Raw genomic sequence first — 17,781 nt, forward strand, 5'->3', positions numbered from 1 at the left:
TCCATTTTGAGGTCCCTGCAAGTTTTATTATGATTATTCTATAACACTGGATTTCTACCAGCCTTTCTGTGTAGAAAATGATGTTTTGAGAAACACTGAATGTGTGATTTGATCTTACTAAGGCTACTCAAGTCTTACAAAATAATAATTTTGTAAAGCTGATATACCCTGACTTTACTTATTGTTCTCCCTTTGTGTCTTGCTAGTAGAATCTGATTTTTAAAGGTTGTTTTACAAGAGCCAGTACCCCCATTTATGTACTTTTCTTCCTTGTTAAAAAACAAAACCCCAAAGATTTAAAGGTTCTTAGTTTTGCTGCTAATATAAGTCTAAATTTTGTTTACTCCTCTCAGAGAATTTCTCTGCTCCTCCTGATGTCACTACAACTACCTCTTCCTCCTCCTCATCTTCCTCAATTCGCCCAGCAAACATTGACCTGCCCCCCTCGGGGATAGTTAAAGGCATGCACAAAGGATCCAACAGGTCCAGCCTTATGGATACAGCTGACGGTAAGGAGTTGTTTTTGGTAGCTCAATTGTAGTGTAAACTAAACTAGAAAAATTCAAATTATGAACAATAGCTCCTAACTAGCCCAGCAGTTGCAGAACTACACTGTACTTGGCCCACTAATAACTAATCCTGGGTACCTTTTTTCCATCATCTGCACGGTGGCAGTATTGCCACTTAATCGAACTTAGTGGATACTTCCAGAAGATACTTTGAACAAAAACCTGAATGTGGAAAAAGAAAAGAATAACAGAGGGCCGGGCGCAGTGGCTTACGCCTGTAATCCCAGCACTTTGGGAGGCCGAGGCAGGTGGATCGTGAGGTCAGGAGATCGAGACCATCCTGGCTAACGTGGTGAAACCGCATCTCTACTAAAAATACAAAAAATTAGGCGGAGCTCGCAGTGAGCAGAGATCATGCCACTGCACTCCAGCCTGGGGAGACAGAGTGAGACTCCATCTCAAAAAAAAAAAAGAATAACAGAAAAGGAAGATTAGGTGAAATCCTTAAGCCATGTATTAATAATAGTACCATATTTGTTCTCTATTGTCATAAAACTTATTGTGTGCATATTTGGTCTCCTCGAAAGAGAAGGAAACTGTGGACAAAGGCCAAATGGCCTTAGAAATGAAAGCTCCTGAGGGAACTGAGGAACTAAAATATCCTTACAGTCAACGAATTTTAACTTACCATTTTTTCCCTTATAGGTGTTCCTGTCAGTAGCAGAGTATCTACAAAAATCCAGCAGCTTCTGAACACTCTGAAACGACCCAAAAGGCCTCCCTTAAAGGAATTTTTTGTAGATGACTCTGAAGAAATTGTGGAAGGTAGTAGTAAAAATACCAAAAACATATATTCATTAAATAAATTTGTCTTAAGCAGTTACTATGTGTCAGGTACTATAGGATTAAAGAATGAACAAGACACAATTCTTGGTTCAAAGAGTTCATCATTCTCTGCTCTTTTTTCCCTAATGATCATCTGTATTTTAGATCTTAGATGAAAATTAAGGAGGGAGGGAGGAAGAGGGAAGAAAGGCAAAGAGATAACCATGAAACATATAACTGTCTTTGGAAATAAACTCTTTGAAATTAGGAACTATCCCAAATACATGATTTTATGAGTTATTTATATTTGGCATTTTCTTGGATGTGGATATCAAATTCAACCTCAAAAGTTTGCCTACTCTTTTTTTCATATAATGTAGTCCTTTTGTGAATCAACCAATCGCTACATATATTTCTGCTTTCTACAAGACGGCGTGTTCGATGGTGAAAAGTTTCAAAGATTTATAAAAATACAGTTATTTCCTTCATGTTTACAGTTTAGATAGGTGCTAAAATATATCCATGTGAATAGCTAAGTATTAAGGATCTATCAGCCAATATAAGCACTTCTGAGAAGGGAAGAAATCAGTTCCATCTGGGTTAGGAAAGGCTTCACAGAGGAAGTTAACAGTGATTTATTCATTCAGTAATTTTTAAATTATGGATGAAATCATATATCTAGGATTTAATAGGGAAGGGGAATGGGTGTGAGTATGGATAAAATGAGAATGGCCATTTGATAAGTATAGAATGATGACAATAGATCTAGACAAATAGATCTACCTAAGAAAAGCTTTTGTTGAAAGAGCTAAGCCTTGGTAGCTTTGTAGTCTGTTTTTATGTCCTGAGACTAATAGTAATAGGTTTTGATCACATCAGCTTGTTAATAGAATTAGGTACATTGGTAGACTAGATCTGGTCTTAGCCCAATTTATGCCACAGAAAGCAACCTGACATATGAGGTTAAGATGAGTATATGTTTCTTTAGGAATCACTAAACTCATTGAATGGTGGATGTCTTTCATGATGTACTGATGTTCAAGATGCCCATGCCAGCAAAAGCCTCTCCAGTGTTTCTAGCATTGGTATTGACCAGGCACGTGAAGGTCAGGGTTTAACAGGAATCTTACCTGAAAAAATTGCATTGGCAGATTAGAACTAACAACTTTCCATTAATTACCAATATAAATGGGCAGTAGTTGCTTGTTTGAGTAATTGTTACATTTGGAAAAGAAAAATACCAGTATGTCTTTGGAAATCTGAAAGAGCATGCCCCAGAATCTGCATTGAAGCCTAATGGACAATGGTGATAATGTCAGCTTTCATGGCCAGAAACAATGCCTACTCTATACATAGTCTGTCCAAACAAATAAAATACTTATTTAGAAACACTCGTGTTTTGTTTTTTTTTTTTAGTTAATCTGGTGGTTTAGGGTCTGGGAATATACAAAGCAGAAGGACAGTTGAAACATTTATTATTTACCCTAAGGCAGCAAATTGGGGAGTGAAACTATTTCATGAATTTTATGTTAGTAGAAAAATGAATCAAGGCATCTTAAGTACAATCCCCAGATTTGTCATTGAGCTATATAAAATATCATTTATTTCATATTTCATTTGCCCATCTAAGATTTGTTGCTCATTCTGTCCCTTCTCCCTTTCGTGCCTCTTTTCCTCCTCTCTTGTTCACCTGGCTAATTCCTGCTCATCCTTTAAGACTCAGCTCAGACATTTCCTCCTCCAGGTGGAGACGTGCCCCACTTCTGCCCTCCTTGTCCATGTGTCTGTCACGCACTGCTCATGTTTTCCTAGCCTTAGCGCTGAGTCTGTGTGTGTTTGTGTCCCCTGGTGCACTCTGGATACTCCACAAGAACTCAGATTCCATATTCCTTACACCAGGCACTTACTAGGCATAATGTTTGTTCAAAGAATTATGTGTGCAGCATTTATTTTCTCAATGTTTATCATATCCTGTGAACATAATTGGCACTCAGTAAATACTTGACTTTTTGTTGCACGTGTAAATTATCTTTCCTGCTACGAAAATGCAGGATTTGACCGGGCGCAGTGACTCACACCTGTAATCCCAGCACTCTGGGAGGCTGAGACGAGTGGATCACCTAAGGTCAGGAGTTCAAGACCAGCCTGGCCAACATGGTGAAACCCCGTCTGCTAAAAATACAAAAATTAGCCAGGCATGGTGGCGGGCACTTATAATCCCAGCTACTTGGGAGACTGAGGCAGGAGAATTGCTTGAACCCAGGAGGCAGAGGTTGCAGTGAGCCAAGATTGCTCCTCTGCACTCCAGCGTGGGCGACAGAGCAAGACTTCGTCTCGGGGAGAAAACAAAATGTAGGATTCTTTTTTTGATTTTTATTGTTTGAATAATGCTTGTTCATTTTAGAAAAATTAAGAGGATTTTTGTTTTATCTGTAAAAGGATATGAAATATTCACCCCCAATCTCTGAAATAAGCATGTTAATAATTAGCTCCCCCCTAAACATACACCCAAATTCAATTCAGCTGACATTATTGAACAACCTTGAAGTATTAGACACTATAGGCAGTAAGGGGAGTAAGAGCCACTCCTTTCCTCAAGAAGCCATCAGCCTTTGTGGGGGAAAACTTGTACACTAAAAGGAGTCCTTGAGGATCCTCAGTGCTTTCCTAAGGGCAACGTGGGAGCACTAAGGAAGCAATAGTCTCCTCAGGGAGTAGTTGGGAATTGTTCCCAGAGAATGTGCTGTTTCAGCCGAGTCCTGAAAATGATGAGGAAGAGTTCACCAGGAGGCAAAGGGATTGGCCATAGGAGATGAGTGCAGAGGTGTGGAGACATGGGATATTGTGGTTTATGCCCATTACCTGTTGGAGTGAAGTAATGACCCTGAGGTATAACTGTTACTATCTCCATTTTACAGATGAGGAAAGCCAAGCTCAGGTAAATCAATTTGCCTAGGGTAATGCTAGTAAAAAGTCAATGTAAACTTGGGCTTTCTGACTCACAGTGTAATGCTTTCTCATTAAACATAATCTGGTATAGTAGAACCTGGCTGTCTCACACTGGACACAAACTGTAAAGATTTAAAAACAAATTTGCCAAAAATTGTGAAATTGCTACAAAAAATGTATATTTTGTGCTATTCTATATATGCAGTGATTTCCTTTGTCAGGGTCAGGATTTGTTCATTGCATAGAATATATTGAATATGATTTCACATTTAAGTGGAAAATTGAATTAAGGCCCAGTTTGTGGACCACCATTTCTAACCATGTCCTTTCTCAAAGTGAGTTTAAACCAGATAAATATGAAATGAAAAGGAAGATGCAGTTGAGATTAGAGACCTAAGTTGTGTTCACTGGTATTTGTACTCATTTCACCCACTGGTCTTTTCCTGGTGCAGTACCTCAGCCAGACCCTAACCAGCCCAAGCCGGAGGGACGGCAGATGACCCCTGTGAAAGGAGAGCCTTTAGGAGTCATCTGTAACTGGCCTCCTGCTCTTGAATCTGCCCTGCAGCGCTGGGGTACCACTCAAGCAAAATGCTCCTGTCTGACTGCACTGGACATGACAGGGAAACCAGTTTACACTCTTACATATGGTGAGTCTGCAAGATTCCAGATCCTTCTCTCCAAGAGTTCTTCAGAATATCATGGGTAGCGTTTTTATCTAGATACTTAGCAGTTGCTGGCCATTATGTTTCAGTAGATTTTTTTCAATAATTTAAAAAGATCCTAAGTTCTAAGTAAAGCTATTGCCAAATATTTTCATTTGCTAAAGCGATATTTGCAAGTCAGCTAATACTTAAAAGGCAGCAAAAAGAAGAGAGACTTTGGCCGGGCGCGGTGGCTCAAGCCTGTAATCTCAGCACTTTGGGAGGCCGAGACGGGCGGATCACGAGGTCAAGAGATCGAGACCATCTTGGCTAACCCGGTGAAACCCCGTCTCTACTAAAAAAAATACAAAAAAAAAATTAGCCGGGCGAGGTGGCGGCGCCTGTAGTCCCAGCTACTCGGGAGGCTGAGGCAGGAGAATGGCGTGAACCCGGGAGGCGGAGCTTGCAGTGAGCTGAGATCCGGCCACTGCACTCCAGGCTGGGCGACAGAGCCAGACTCCGTCTCAAAAAAAACAAAACAAAACAAAACAAAACAAAAAAAAAAAAAAAAGAAGAGAGACTTTGCACATCCATAGATGTTTTAACATTACAAGAGGATTTTAGAAAAACATTTGGTCAGTATTAATGATGTATGGTGAAAATCAGATGGTTTTATCTAACAATTGAAACTGATTACTTGTTAAATCTTTATTCTATCCTGCTTCTTGATTATAATAGGCACAAAATTCTGTAATGAACAAAGAATGAGTACTTTTCCATTTAATTTTGCATACCAGCTAAAATTTTTCTTTTTAAAATAACTTCAAGGAAAAATGGGGTCAACCCTGGGCTATGAGATTTTGTACTAGTTTATTCAAACAGATTCCTTTTCTCCTTTGCAAGTGGAGCACAGTGTCCATAGACCTAGATAGAAAATAATCTTTGAGGAAAAACAAGGTTTTATTTAAAGAATTACACAGGTTGACATAGTTTAAACTTTGGATGCCCCTCTGAATAAATTGTATATAAAATAATATAGCTATTTAAAATAACATAATTTTCCTTTTGCTTATCTCATAATCTAAAATAAGAATTTCTAAGGGTAGTGGAGGGGAAGGAATAGGAAAAGAAAAGCATTTTTTGTTTTTGCCAAAATTGTTTTAACATTCACCTCAGAAGCTATATATAGATTTCATTCATATAACCCTTAAAGAAAGCGTTTAGCTGGCCAAATCTTTGTATGTTTGTTTAACATCTATGAATACAGCCACATGTTCATACAGATAATTTCCATTTTAGTGTTTGTTTTCACTAAATTACAGCATTATGGAATGTTCAATCATTTGAGTCATGCTTTTGCTTTGCAGTTTCCTCAAGTGTCTGATACCACCTATGTGAATGGTTTTTCAGAAAAAGTTTAGAACATTTCTGAAGATATTTGTAAATTTTTTAAAAAGCTGGCCGGGCACGGTGGCTCATGCCTGTAATCCCAACACTTTGGGAGGCTGAGACAGGTGAATCACCTGAGGCCAGGAATTTGAGACCAGCCCAGACAACATGGCAAAACCCTGTCTCTATTAAAAATACAAAAATGAGCCAAATGTGGTGACACGCACCTGTAGTCCCAGCTACTTGGGAGGCTGAAGCGAGAATTACTCTAACCCGGGAGACAGAGGTTGCAGTGAGCCGAGATCACACCACTGCACTCCAGCCTGGGCAACAGAGCAAGACTCTGTCTTTTTTTTGTTTGTTTGTAAAAAAAAAAAAAAAAATCTTAGAACAGAAGTAGCCTTCTGATTTTCAGTCTTGTAATTAAAAATATTGTTTTCCTCCCTTTCAGTGTGATCAGTTTACATCAAATTATTTCTAAGGATATGCAGATTATTTCAGAAAAGAATTGAAATATTATGTAAACCAGGATGAGCATCTGGTGATGTTTTATTTCTGTTTCAAGGCATGACTGGCTTTTGTAAACTAGAATGAATATAAAGCTTTTGTGGGGAGGCCTACTGTGTATTGGGAGGTGAATGATACTCATCTAACCCATCATTTGGTAGTGACCATTGTCTCATTGACTATACTGATGATCTGAATGTTGTTTCATTGAGGTAGACCTGTTTTGTTTTTTTCTGTAAGACTTTTTTTTTTCTTTTTTTTCAGGAAAGTTGTGGAGCAGAAGTTTAAAGTTGGCCTACACACTTCTTAATAAACTGGGGACCAAAAATGAACCTGTGTTAAAACCTGGAGACAGGGTAATTGGCATTTTGGTTTTAGGGAGGTGGTGTTTACTGTTTTCTAATATGCTAATATTCTAATATTCTGGAGTTTTAATATACAACAGGAAAACTTACATAACTCTTATTTTTGGAAAAATAAAAGTGGTTTGGTTCCAACCCAGGTTAGCCCAATTGTCATATTCCTGGGTTGAAGGAAATTCACATGTCCTTTCCTGTAGCTGCCAGTCAGTAGTCTCTTTAGGTGCTAATAAAAAGAAAGAGAAACCTTAGTCTTTCCAGAAATAAATATTTGAATCTTTAGACAACAAGAAAACAGCAACAAAATTTGCTCTTTGATTTTTTTGTTTTTATTTTTCCTCCTCTTTACAAAATGCCTCAAACACGGACTGGGTGCAGTGGTTCACACCTGTAATCCCAGCACTTTGGGACATGAGGTGGGAGGATCACTTGAAGCCAGGAGTTTTAGACTAGCCTGGGCAACATAGTGAGACCCCATCTCTACAAACAAATTTTTTAAAAAATTAGCTGGGCGTGGTGGCATGCACCTGTAGTCCCAGCTGCTCGGGAGGTTAAGGTGGGAGGATTGCTTGAGCCCAGGAGTTCAAGGCAGCAGTGAGCCATGATCTTGCCACTGCATTTGTGTGGGCAACAGAGTGAGACCCTAACAACAACAACAACAAAGCCTCATACATCTTTTAAAACATTTTTCTGTGGTTTTATGTAAAAAGAGAGGAAGATTCATGTTACTTTTAAGAAAATACTAATTGGGCCGGGCACAGTGGCTCACGCCTGTAATCCTAGCACTTTGGGAGGCCAAGGTGGGCAGATCACCAGGTTAGGAGATCGAGACCATCCTGGCTAACACGGTGAAACCCTGTCTGTACTAAAAATACAAAAAATTAGCTGGGCGTGGTGGCGGGCGCCTGTAGTCCCAGCTACTCGGGAGGCTGAGGCAGAAGAATGGCGTGAACCCTGGAGGCAGAGCTTGCAGTGAGCCGAGATTGTGCCACTGCACTCCAGCCTGGGCGGCAGAGTGAGTCTCTGTCTCGAAAAGAAAAAAAAAAAGAAAAGAAAAAACTAATTGACATAGTTTTATTTCTCCTTTAATTTGAGGGGACATTAAACTGTTTTTTTAATTTTTGAAGATGTTTTTCCTATTAATGCCTTTCCAAATATGATTACTTTTTACCATTACTTTTCATTTGGAATTCATAGAATGAAACACCAACTACACAATAGACTTATTTTGATTGGGCTTATGATTATGGAATCTCCTAAACTAAGCCTGTTGAAAATACTTTTGCATTGTGACAAAGGGCACATAAAGCATGACTTTTACTTATAAATGTGACACATGAGTGTTTCCTTGTCCTCCTGAACCCTAAGCGGATGATTTTGTGTCTCCCTAGCAACATGGACACTGTGCAGGAAGGAAATGGGTTGTTTAAATGTCTTGTGGAATTAATTTTCCAGAACCCTAGGAAAATTCAAAAGTTCAAAAGCGAACTTCTCTTGGGAGTGAGTTAAGAGTATTTGAAAGCAAAAGAAGGGGAAACAGCCGGGCGCGGTGGCTCACGCCTGTAATCCCAGCACTTTGGGAGGCCGAGATGGGCAGATCACGAGGTCAGGAGATTGAGACCATCCTGACTAACACGGTGAAACCCCGTCTCTAGTAAAAATACAAAAATTAGCCGGGCGCGGTGGCGGGCGCCTGTAGTCCCAGCCACAGGGGAGGCTGAGGCAGGAGAATGGCGTGAACCCGGGAGGCGGAGCTTGCAGTGAGTGGAGATCGCGCCACCGCACTCCAGCCTGGGCGACAGAGCGAGACTCCGTCTCAAAAAAAAAAAAAAAGAAGGGTAAACAAGTCTCATGATGTAATTAACTTTCAAATGTTAATCTGTGAGTATCCAAGCCAAGTAACAAACTCCGCAGTGGTAGTGACTTTTGTGTTTTTGCATTCCTGGAGTGAATTAGGAAAAGTCACTTATCTCTGTGATGTGTTACAGGTGAGATCACAGGTTTGAACTTATTATAGAGGTTTCACGGTTTATGTTCTATTAATGAATTAACTGTATATCCATACGATTTCTGCCAGTATTGCTTACACCTATTACCAAATGCCCTCCTGCTAGAAACATTTGCATTGTTGGGTAAGGGAACAAGGATTAATATAGTGAATTAGAGAGTAAGAAAACTGGTCGGGCGCGGTGGCTCACACTTGTAATCCCAGCACTTTGGGAGGCTGAGGCGGGCAGATCACGAAGTCAGGAAATCAATCGAGACCATCCTGGCTAACATGGTGAAACCCCATCTCTACTAAAAATATTTAAAAATAGCCAAATATGGTGGCGGGCACCTGTAGTCTCAGCTACTCGGGAGACTGAGGCAGGAGAATGGTGTGAAACAGGGAGGCGGAGCTTGCAGTGAGCCGGGATCGCGCCACTGCACTCCAGCCTGGGCGACAGTGTGAGACTCCGTCTAAGAAAAAAAAAAGAGTAAGAAAACTTCTGTTGGCCCTAACATGGTGATCAAGTCAATCCACAGTTGTAGGCTCTCTCCAGAGATGTAAGATTTATTCTTTAATATGCTGTTCTATCTGGAGAGATCCGTTACATTTATTTTATTGTCTTAGCCCTACACTAAAGTAAATTGCCTTGGGTTTCCTAATTAACTTAATGCTTAAGATGGTTTGTTTTTGCTAAATCACCAAAAGGATTAAGTGAAAAATTGTGATGAGGATGAGGATGAATGCATTATAGTATAGTACACAAAGTGTGTAGTATAATCATGGGCACGTCGGAGATCTTTTTAGATGTGTGTCTCTATCTCAGTAACTTAATTTCCTTTCGAGCAGATGGCTGTTAAATAGTTTGATTTATTGTGTTCATGATAAATATTATATACTTAGACAGTGACATTGAAAGCATTAGTATGGTTTTATTCCTCTGTTAAACTGAATGTCATTATGAATTTTAGGTAGCCCTGGTTTACCCCAACAATGATCCAGTCATGTTTATGGTGGCTTTTTATGGATGCCTCCTGGCAGAAGTGATTCCAGTGCCTATAGAGGTACCTCTTACCAGAAAGGTAACATTGCTAAATTTAAGAGGAATGTAGCCTGATGTGACATGGCAGGCATTGGGTTCTTGGATAGATGCAGTCACAACATTAAAAACTCTTCGACCATTTTTGGAAGTACTCAGCTTCACTTTCTAAAAACATGAAATTTGTAGAAAAAGTATTTATTAAATATTTACAAGTTTATGCAAATAACATATTTACAATTAAGATAGAATTTTTATAGTATTGTATATCATTTAAAATACCACTGGGATGAGGCTGGGCACAGTGGCTCATGCCTGTAATCCCAGCACTTTGGGAGGCTGTGGCGGGTGGATCACGGGGTCAGGAGATCGAGACCATCCTGGCTAACATAGTGAAACCCCGTCTCTACTAAAAATACAAAAAAATTAGTTGGGTGTGGTGGCAGGCGCCTGTGGTCCCAGCTACTCGGGAGGCTGAGGCAGGAGAATGGCGTGAACCCAGGAGGTGGAGCTTGCAGTGAGCTGAGATCACGCCATTGTACTCCAGCCTGGGCGACAGAGCAAGACTCCGTCTAAATAACAAATGAGCAAACAAACAAACAAATAAATAAATATCACTGGGGCGACTGGACATGGTGACTCACACCTGTAATCCTAGCACTTTGGGAGGTTGAGGTGGGCAGGTTGCTTGAGCCCAGGAGGTCGAGACCAGACTGGGCAACATAGGGAGACCCCATCTCTACAAATAATAAAAAACTAGCCAGGCATGGCGGTGTGCACCTGTAGTCCCAGCTATTTGAGAAGCTGAGGTGAGAGGATTGATTGAACCCAAGAGATTGAGGCTGTAGTGACCTGTGATCACGCCACTGCACCCTAGCCTAGGCAACAGGGCAAGCAAGACTGTGTTTCAGATATAAAATAAAATATCATGGGGGCATACTTGACTTTCAACACTAATCATTTATAAAGAATCCCACTCTTGGCCGGGCGCGGTGGCTCAAGCCTGTAATCCCAGCACTTTGGGAGGCCGAGACGGGCGGATCACGAGGTCAGGAGATCGAGACCATCCTGGCTAACACAATGAAACCCCGTCTCTACTAAAAATACAAAAAAATTAGCCGGGCGAGGTGGCGGGCGCCTGTAGTCCCAGCTACTCGGGAGGCTGAGGCAGGAGAATGGCATAAACCCAGGAGGCGGAGCTTGCAGTGAGCCGAGATAGCGACACTGCACTCCAGCCTGGGCGACAGAGCGAGACTCTGTCTCAAAAAAAAAAAAAAAAAAAAAAAAAGAATCCCACTCTTGCTTCAGAGGCTATAGATGATGCACATTTATAGTAGTTGAGACCTTTTTGTAAAGAGATTTCCTCTAACTGTATCATATGACCTAGGATTTCCATTAGGTGGAAAGTGATGGTGTGATGACGTGTTACTTCTCTGGATTGTAAGATTTTACTTTGACAATACATCAGCCCAACTAAAATGAAGCATATGTAACAGATTTCCATGTTTGAGTGATTTCTCCATGAGCCACTTGATGCTAATTTTGTCATGCAGTTTATTTCTGAGGGCTAATGTCAAAGATGAATATGGTGGAGGATGTGGATTTATAAATAGAAATTGGCCAGGTGCAGTGGCTCACACCTGTAATCCCAACACTTTGGGAGGCCGAGGTGAGTGGATCACCTGAGGTCAGGAGTTTGAGACCAGCCTGGCCAACATGGTGGAACCCCATCTCTACTAAAAATACAGAAATTATCCAGCTGTGATGGCACAAGCCTGTGATCCCAGCTACTCAGGAGGCTGAGGCCGGAGAATCGCTTGAACCTGGGAGGCGGAGTTTGCAGTGAGTCGAGATTGTGCCACTGTACACCAGCCTGACAAAGCAAGAGCTTGTCTCAAAAAAATAAAAGAAGAAATCAGCCAGGCCGCGGTAGCTTTTGCCTGTAATCCTAGCACTTTGGGTGGCCGAGGCGGGTGGATCACTTGAGGTCAGGAGTTCAAAACCAGCCTGGCCAACATGATGAAACCCCATCTCTACTAAAAATACAAAAATTAGCCGGGTATGATGGTGCACTCCTATAGTCCCAGCTACTTGGGAGGTTGAAACAGGAGAATAGCCTGAACCCAGGAGGTGGAGGTTGTAGTGAGCCGAGATCGTGCCACTGCACTCCAGCTTCTTGGAGTGCAGTGATAGAGAGGGGCTCCATCTCAAAAAAAAAAAAAAAAAGAAAGAAAAGAAAAAGCATTTCTGAAAGGAATAAAAAACAAATTGATAACATCCCCAGAACTATAGTTGTTGGGATGTAGTATCCTTAATTTGATCAGGAAATCATATGGTTGTTCTTAAATTATTAAGTTGGCAGAATTTGTGTGGTTTCATAATGATACTTGTAAGACGATATTTTAATGGAAATGCTTTAGACTATATCTTTTGTTGTTTTTGCTGCTGTTGTTGTGTAAGGCTTAAATCTATCCCCTTTAATACAGAAAAACAAAAGGAGTATACGGATTTGGTATATCCATCCATTAACTTTCATTGTCAGCTTGGACATTTAGTATCTGTTTACATTATTTTGTTCATACCTGACTTGCTTTTCTCTTGAATTTTGGGGTGAGGCTAGGGGAAGATAGGCATGTTAGCATTTATTTAATTTGCTGGAAACTAAAAGAGGATCGTTGCTGATTCTTTAATAAAATGGTTACATTTGTCTGATAAGATGTATCATTAGTAATGTCTGGTTAATACTTGATTTGTGCTCAGGAAATGTTTGTATTGTAGAAATTATTTGGAAGAACACATTGTCATTGGATTTTGACAATTGCCAGATATTGGTGGGGCTCCATGAATGTTATCACACACACAAAGTGCCAGAGCATTACTAAGTGTAAGATGTGGGCATGAGTGTACTCACATTTGCTTCCCTACCTATGTTCATTATCATTTCTCCACAGGATGCTGGAGGTCAGCAGATTGGCTTCTTGCTAGGAAGCTGTGGTATTGCCTTAGCTCTTACCAGTGAAGTTTGTCTAAAAGGACTGCCAAAAACCCAGAATGGAGAAATTGTACAGTTTAAAGGTTAGTAATATTGTACCTGAATTATCAGTTAAAAGTTAAAACTGAGTGCTTTAATTAGCTTTTTAATTTAGTAATAGCTAGGTACTTTACATATAGGTTCTATTTAGTTCTCATGTTCTTATGAAGTAGGTACCACTATTATCCCCATTTTACAAGTAGGAAACTGAGAAACAGAGAGGTTAAATAACTTGCCCAAAGTCACAGCTAATAAATGACAAAGCAGCAATTTGAACCCAAATCTGTCTGATTCCACAGCCCACACCCTTAACCTTTATGCCGATGGTTGAAAAAAGCTACCACTCTGTACATTAAAGCTAAATGCTACATGTAGAGACAGAGGATAGACCACTAACCTCAGTGGACTTCCACTGCCAAATGGACCTCCCAGTTGTTGAGGTAATGTCAAGGCCTGGAATTAGCATGTGGAACGATTGTACTTTTGAAAGAAGGTATAATTGTCTGGTGATTTCCCACTAAAAACTAATAAAAACTAAGTATGTTATTGATTATAAAATGATCTTAATTTGGTCTCTTGATATTTAAAATGACCAGTTCAGTGTGAATTCCTTCCCTGATGGCTTAGGTAATTCAGTTTTCACTTTGGGTTTGATTTAGGTTGGCCCCGGCTCAAATGGGTTGTAACAGATTCCAAGTACCTTTCAAAGCCCCCGAAAGACTGGCAGCCACACATCTCACCTGCTGGGACAGAACCGGCGTACATTGAGGTAAGTCCTAAGATGTAAAATACGCTTTCAGGCTTTTCCTTTGGCTTCACTTGCTGCCTTTCAAAATATAAAACTAAATTTTTGCAATGTTAATGTTAGAAGATCCTCCTGCTTTGTGAGATTTCCATCTTTTGGCTTGTAAAGTGCCTTGTAGTAGATCTTCTGTCTTAATTATTTTGATCATAAATATACATTCAAGAAAATGACAGCAAAAAAAAATGATTCTTCATGTAAGAAAGTTACGGAAGACTTTAGGGAAGTACAGACGTTTAGGAAATGATGTACTGGCAGAGAAATTTCTCTGCTGCTTATTTAGAGAGGTTGGGGATAAGAGAACGGAGAAATGAGAAGGGAAAATAGCTCTGCTTAAAAGAACAGATTAGTAGATGAAAGATAAAGAGCAAGAAGAAACAAATGACTGGAAGGTTTGATATTGAGGTTGGTGTAGGAATGAAGTTGGCAACATGATCCCATTGAAGGATTAAGCAAATCCAAGTGCACACCAGGTACCAGGCTGAATGATTTAAGTGCATTTTCTCATTTAGTCCTCACAAGTACCCTATGAGGTTTGGATTATTATTAAACTTGCTTTATAGATGAGGAGACTAAGACTTAAAAGAACTTCAGTAGCTGACCAAAGGCCACATGACTCAAAAATGGCAGAGGTAGACTCAACAGTCAGGTCTAACTCTAAAAGCCGTAGCCTTCACCACTCTGCATCCTGCCTGAGACATATGCTCACCAATTGTTAAGTTAATGAACAGGCAAATCAATAAATTTGTTTTTCAAGATTTGGGGGAAAATCATCTAACGTTGAACACTGTGATGATACCAAGTAGAGAGAACTTAAATAATTTTGGCTATAGAAAAGAGAGGCTGGGAGAATGAGTTCATGCCCTTTGCAGGGACATAGATGAAGCTGGAAGCCATCATTCTCAGCAAACTAACACAGGAACAGAAAACCAAACACCGTATGTTCTCACTCATAAGTGGGAGTTGAACAATAGGAACACATGGACGCAGGGAAGGGAACATCACACACTGGGACTTGTCAAGGGGTGGGGGGCAAAGGGAGGGAGATTGTTAGGACAAATACCTAATGCATGCGGGTCTTAAAACCTAGACGACAAGTTGATAGGTGCAGCAAATCACCATGGCACACATACCTATGTAACTTACCTGCACGTTCTGCACATGTATCCCAGAACTTAAAGTAAAATTTAAAAAAAAAAAAAAAAAAAAGTAGAAAAGAGAGGCTGGGACGAGACACAGTGGTTCACGCCTGTAATCCTGGCACTTTTGGAGGCTGAAGTGGGTGCTCCTGAGGTTGGGAGTTCGAGACCATACTGGCCAACATAGTGAAACTCCGTCTCTACTAAAAATAAAAAAAATTACCTGGGCATGATGGCGCAAGTCTATAGTCCCAGCTCGTTGGGAGACTGAGGCGGGAGGACCACTTGAACCCAGGATGCAGAGGTTGCAGTGAGCTGAGATCACACCACTGAACTAGAGAGACTGGATGCAATGGTTCACATCTGTCTGTAATCCCAGCACTTTGGAAGGCCAAATAGGAGGACTGCAAAGAAAAGGAAGAGAGTGACCAGTAGCTCTGAGAGGTGATGGGGTATTATTGGATGCAAGGATGATTGTTTTTAAAGATGGAAGAGATCTGAGTATCTTTAAAAGACAGACAGATATGCCAGGTAAGATGGCTTATGCCTTTAATCTCAGTACTTTGGGAAGATGAGGCAGGTGGATTGCTCGAGCTCAGGAGTTCAAGACTAACCTGAGTAACATAGTAAGACCCTGTCTCTGCAAAAAGTAAAAAATTAGCTGGGCCTGGTGGTATGCACCTGTAGTCCCAGCTACTCAGGAGTCTAAGATGGGAGGATCACTTGAGCCCAGGAGGTTGAGGCGACAGTGAGCTGTGTTCATGCCACTGCACCCTATCCTGGATGACACAGCATGATTCTGTCTCACAGAAAAAAAGACAAGCAATTAAAAATACCAAATTTAGTGATCAACTCTCAATCTATGTCATGTCTCAGTGATGACATGGTTCATCACTCGGTCCTCCTTAAAACTCCGGTCACTGGCTTCTTGGACTCCTCTCTCAGTTCCTCTGCCTCGTTAGCCATTCCTTCAATCATCTTTATTGGTTCTTCCTAAAGGTGGAGGGTTCTTCATTGTATGGCTCTTGCTTAGCTCTCTGGCCTCATTAGAACTACTACTACCCTCTGTCTTTCTAGGTGCCTGTTATTTTGAATTAACTTGCAGTTTTTACTTGGGATCCTCCTATTGCCCAAAGGACTCTACTAGTGAGTTTAAAGCATCTCTGGGTAATAGGGAGTTATTAAAGGATTGTCAGCAGGAGAGTGACAACATGAATTTATTATAAGAAGTTATATCTGGATTGGTTGGGTTAAGAAAGGAAATAAGGGCTGGGCGCAGTGGCTCTTCCCTATTATCCTAACACTTTGGGAGGCTTAGGCAGGCGGATCACTTGCGCTCAGGAGTTCGAGACCAGCCTGGGCAACATGGTGAAACTCTGTCTCTACAAAAAATGCAAAAATTACCCAGGTGTGGTGGCACATGCCTATAGTCCCAGCTACTTGGGAGGCTGAACCTGGGAGCTCAAGGCTGCAGTGAGCCATGATCATACCACTGCATTCCAGCCTGAGTGAGACTGTCTCAAAAAGAAAAAAAAGGAGACCAGCTTTACAGTTATTCAGGTGAGCTCAAGCTTGTGGTAGAGAGCAGAGAGCAAAGTAGATTGAGCTTCAGACAGTAAGGAAATAGAGCAGGCAGGGCTTAGTTGCTGATGCTGGAGAGGGAGAAGGCAAGACAGACTCAGGTTTCTCACTTAGGCAACTTGGATTGATGGCAGCATCCTTCCCGAAGATAGAAAATACAACAGGAAGAGTTTCCATGGACAGGGACTGGGGTAAAGAAGGCAGTGATGGATATATGGGTTTCCCAGGATTACTAGACATTCCAGGGGATTAGTTGACTCTGTCAGTCTGGATGTCTCTGGAGGAGAGGCCTGGGTAGAGAACTTGCAGTTACTAGGAATGCAGTAACCTAATGGAACAAAGTGAAAAGAGATGAGGAAGGAGAGCAGAACTCTCAGGGAACAGCACATTGAAGAGATGGGCGGAAAACGTGGAGGAGCAATGGGAGAGAGACAGACACACAGAGACAGACTAGAAAAGAGGAGTATCAAAAAAGCCAAGGAAGGAGAAAACATCAAGAAGGAGAGTAGTCAAATTTTGCAGAAAGGTTTGATAAGGTATGCAAAATGTCCTTTCCATTTAACCATTAAAAAATTGGGGCTGGTCCCAAGGTAGTGAATTATCTCCATTGATTGTTCACAGTCAGGTACAGATCAAACTCCTGTTCTACTCTTTTTTCCCCTTCTCACTATTGCCCTTGGCAAGACTTAACTTTTTTTAAAAGTTGAACTGGGCACAGTGGCATACGCCTGTAGTTCCAGCTACTCAGGAGGCTGAGCTGGGAGGATTGCTTGAGCCCAGGAGTTCCAATCCAGCCTGGGCAACATGGTGAGACTCCATCTCTTAAAAGAAAGAAAGAAAGGAAAGTTGATAGTCCTGGTAAAAAGCAACTTGAATGGAACATTAAGGGTAAAAGCAAAATTATAGTTGAACGATTTGGAGGAGCAAATAGGCCATTCGTTTCTAGTTCTTCCTTACAAAATTCGGTGCTTCTAATACACAGAGACCGCGTCTTACATACCTTTCACTCTTCAGTGCTGT

The 17,781-nt window shown here is 40.9% G+C and overlaps 1 protein-coding gene across 19 annotated transcripts in view; it reads left to right on the plus strand.

Annotated features, from left to right (window-relative positions):
- Positions 1-17,781, plus strand: part of DIP2B (disco interacting protein 2 homolog B) — a 257,070-nt gene that overhangs the window by 180,467 nt on the left and 58,822 nt on the right. For 8 of the 19 annotated variants that reach the window (XM_065525173.2, XM_045365224.3, XM_074006825.1 and 5 more), the window contains 7 exons: positions 354-509; positions 1,215-1,334; positions 4,736-4,933; positions 7,088-7,179; positions 10,141-10,251; positions 13,160-13,283; positions 13,899-14,008. In XM_065525173.2, coding sequence (XP_065381245.1) covers positions 354-509; positions 1,215-1,334; positions 4,736-4,933; positions 7,088-7,179; positions 10,141-10,251; positions 13,160-13,283; positions 13,899-14,008 — 911 coding nt within the window. Of the gene's footprint in view, positions 1-353; positions 510-1,214; positions 1,338-4,735; positions 4,934-7,087; positions 7,180-10,140; positions 10,252-13,159; positions 13,284-13,898; positions 14,009-17,781 lie in introns of all 19 variants that reach the window. The other 11 variants (XM_065525172.2, XM_045365223.3, XM_065525177.2 and 8 more) reach the window with 5 other exon arrangements.

The sequence above is a fragment of the Macaca fascicularis genome, chromosome 11, assembly GCF_037993035.2.
Source record: "Macaca fascicularis isolate 582-1 chromosome 11, T2T-MFA8v1.1".
Lineage (NCBI taxonomy): Eukaryota > Metazoa > Chordata > Mammalia > Primates > Cercopithecidae > Macaca > Macaca fascicularis.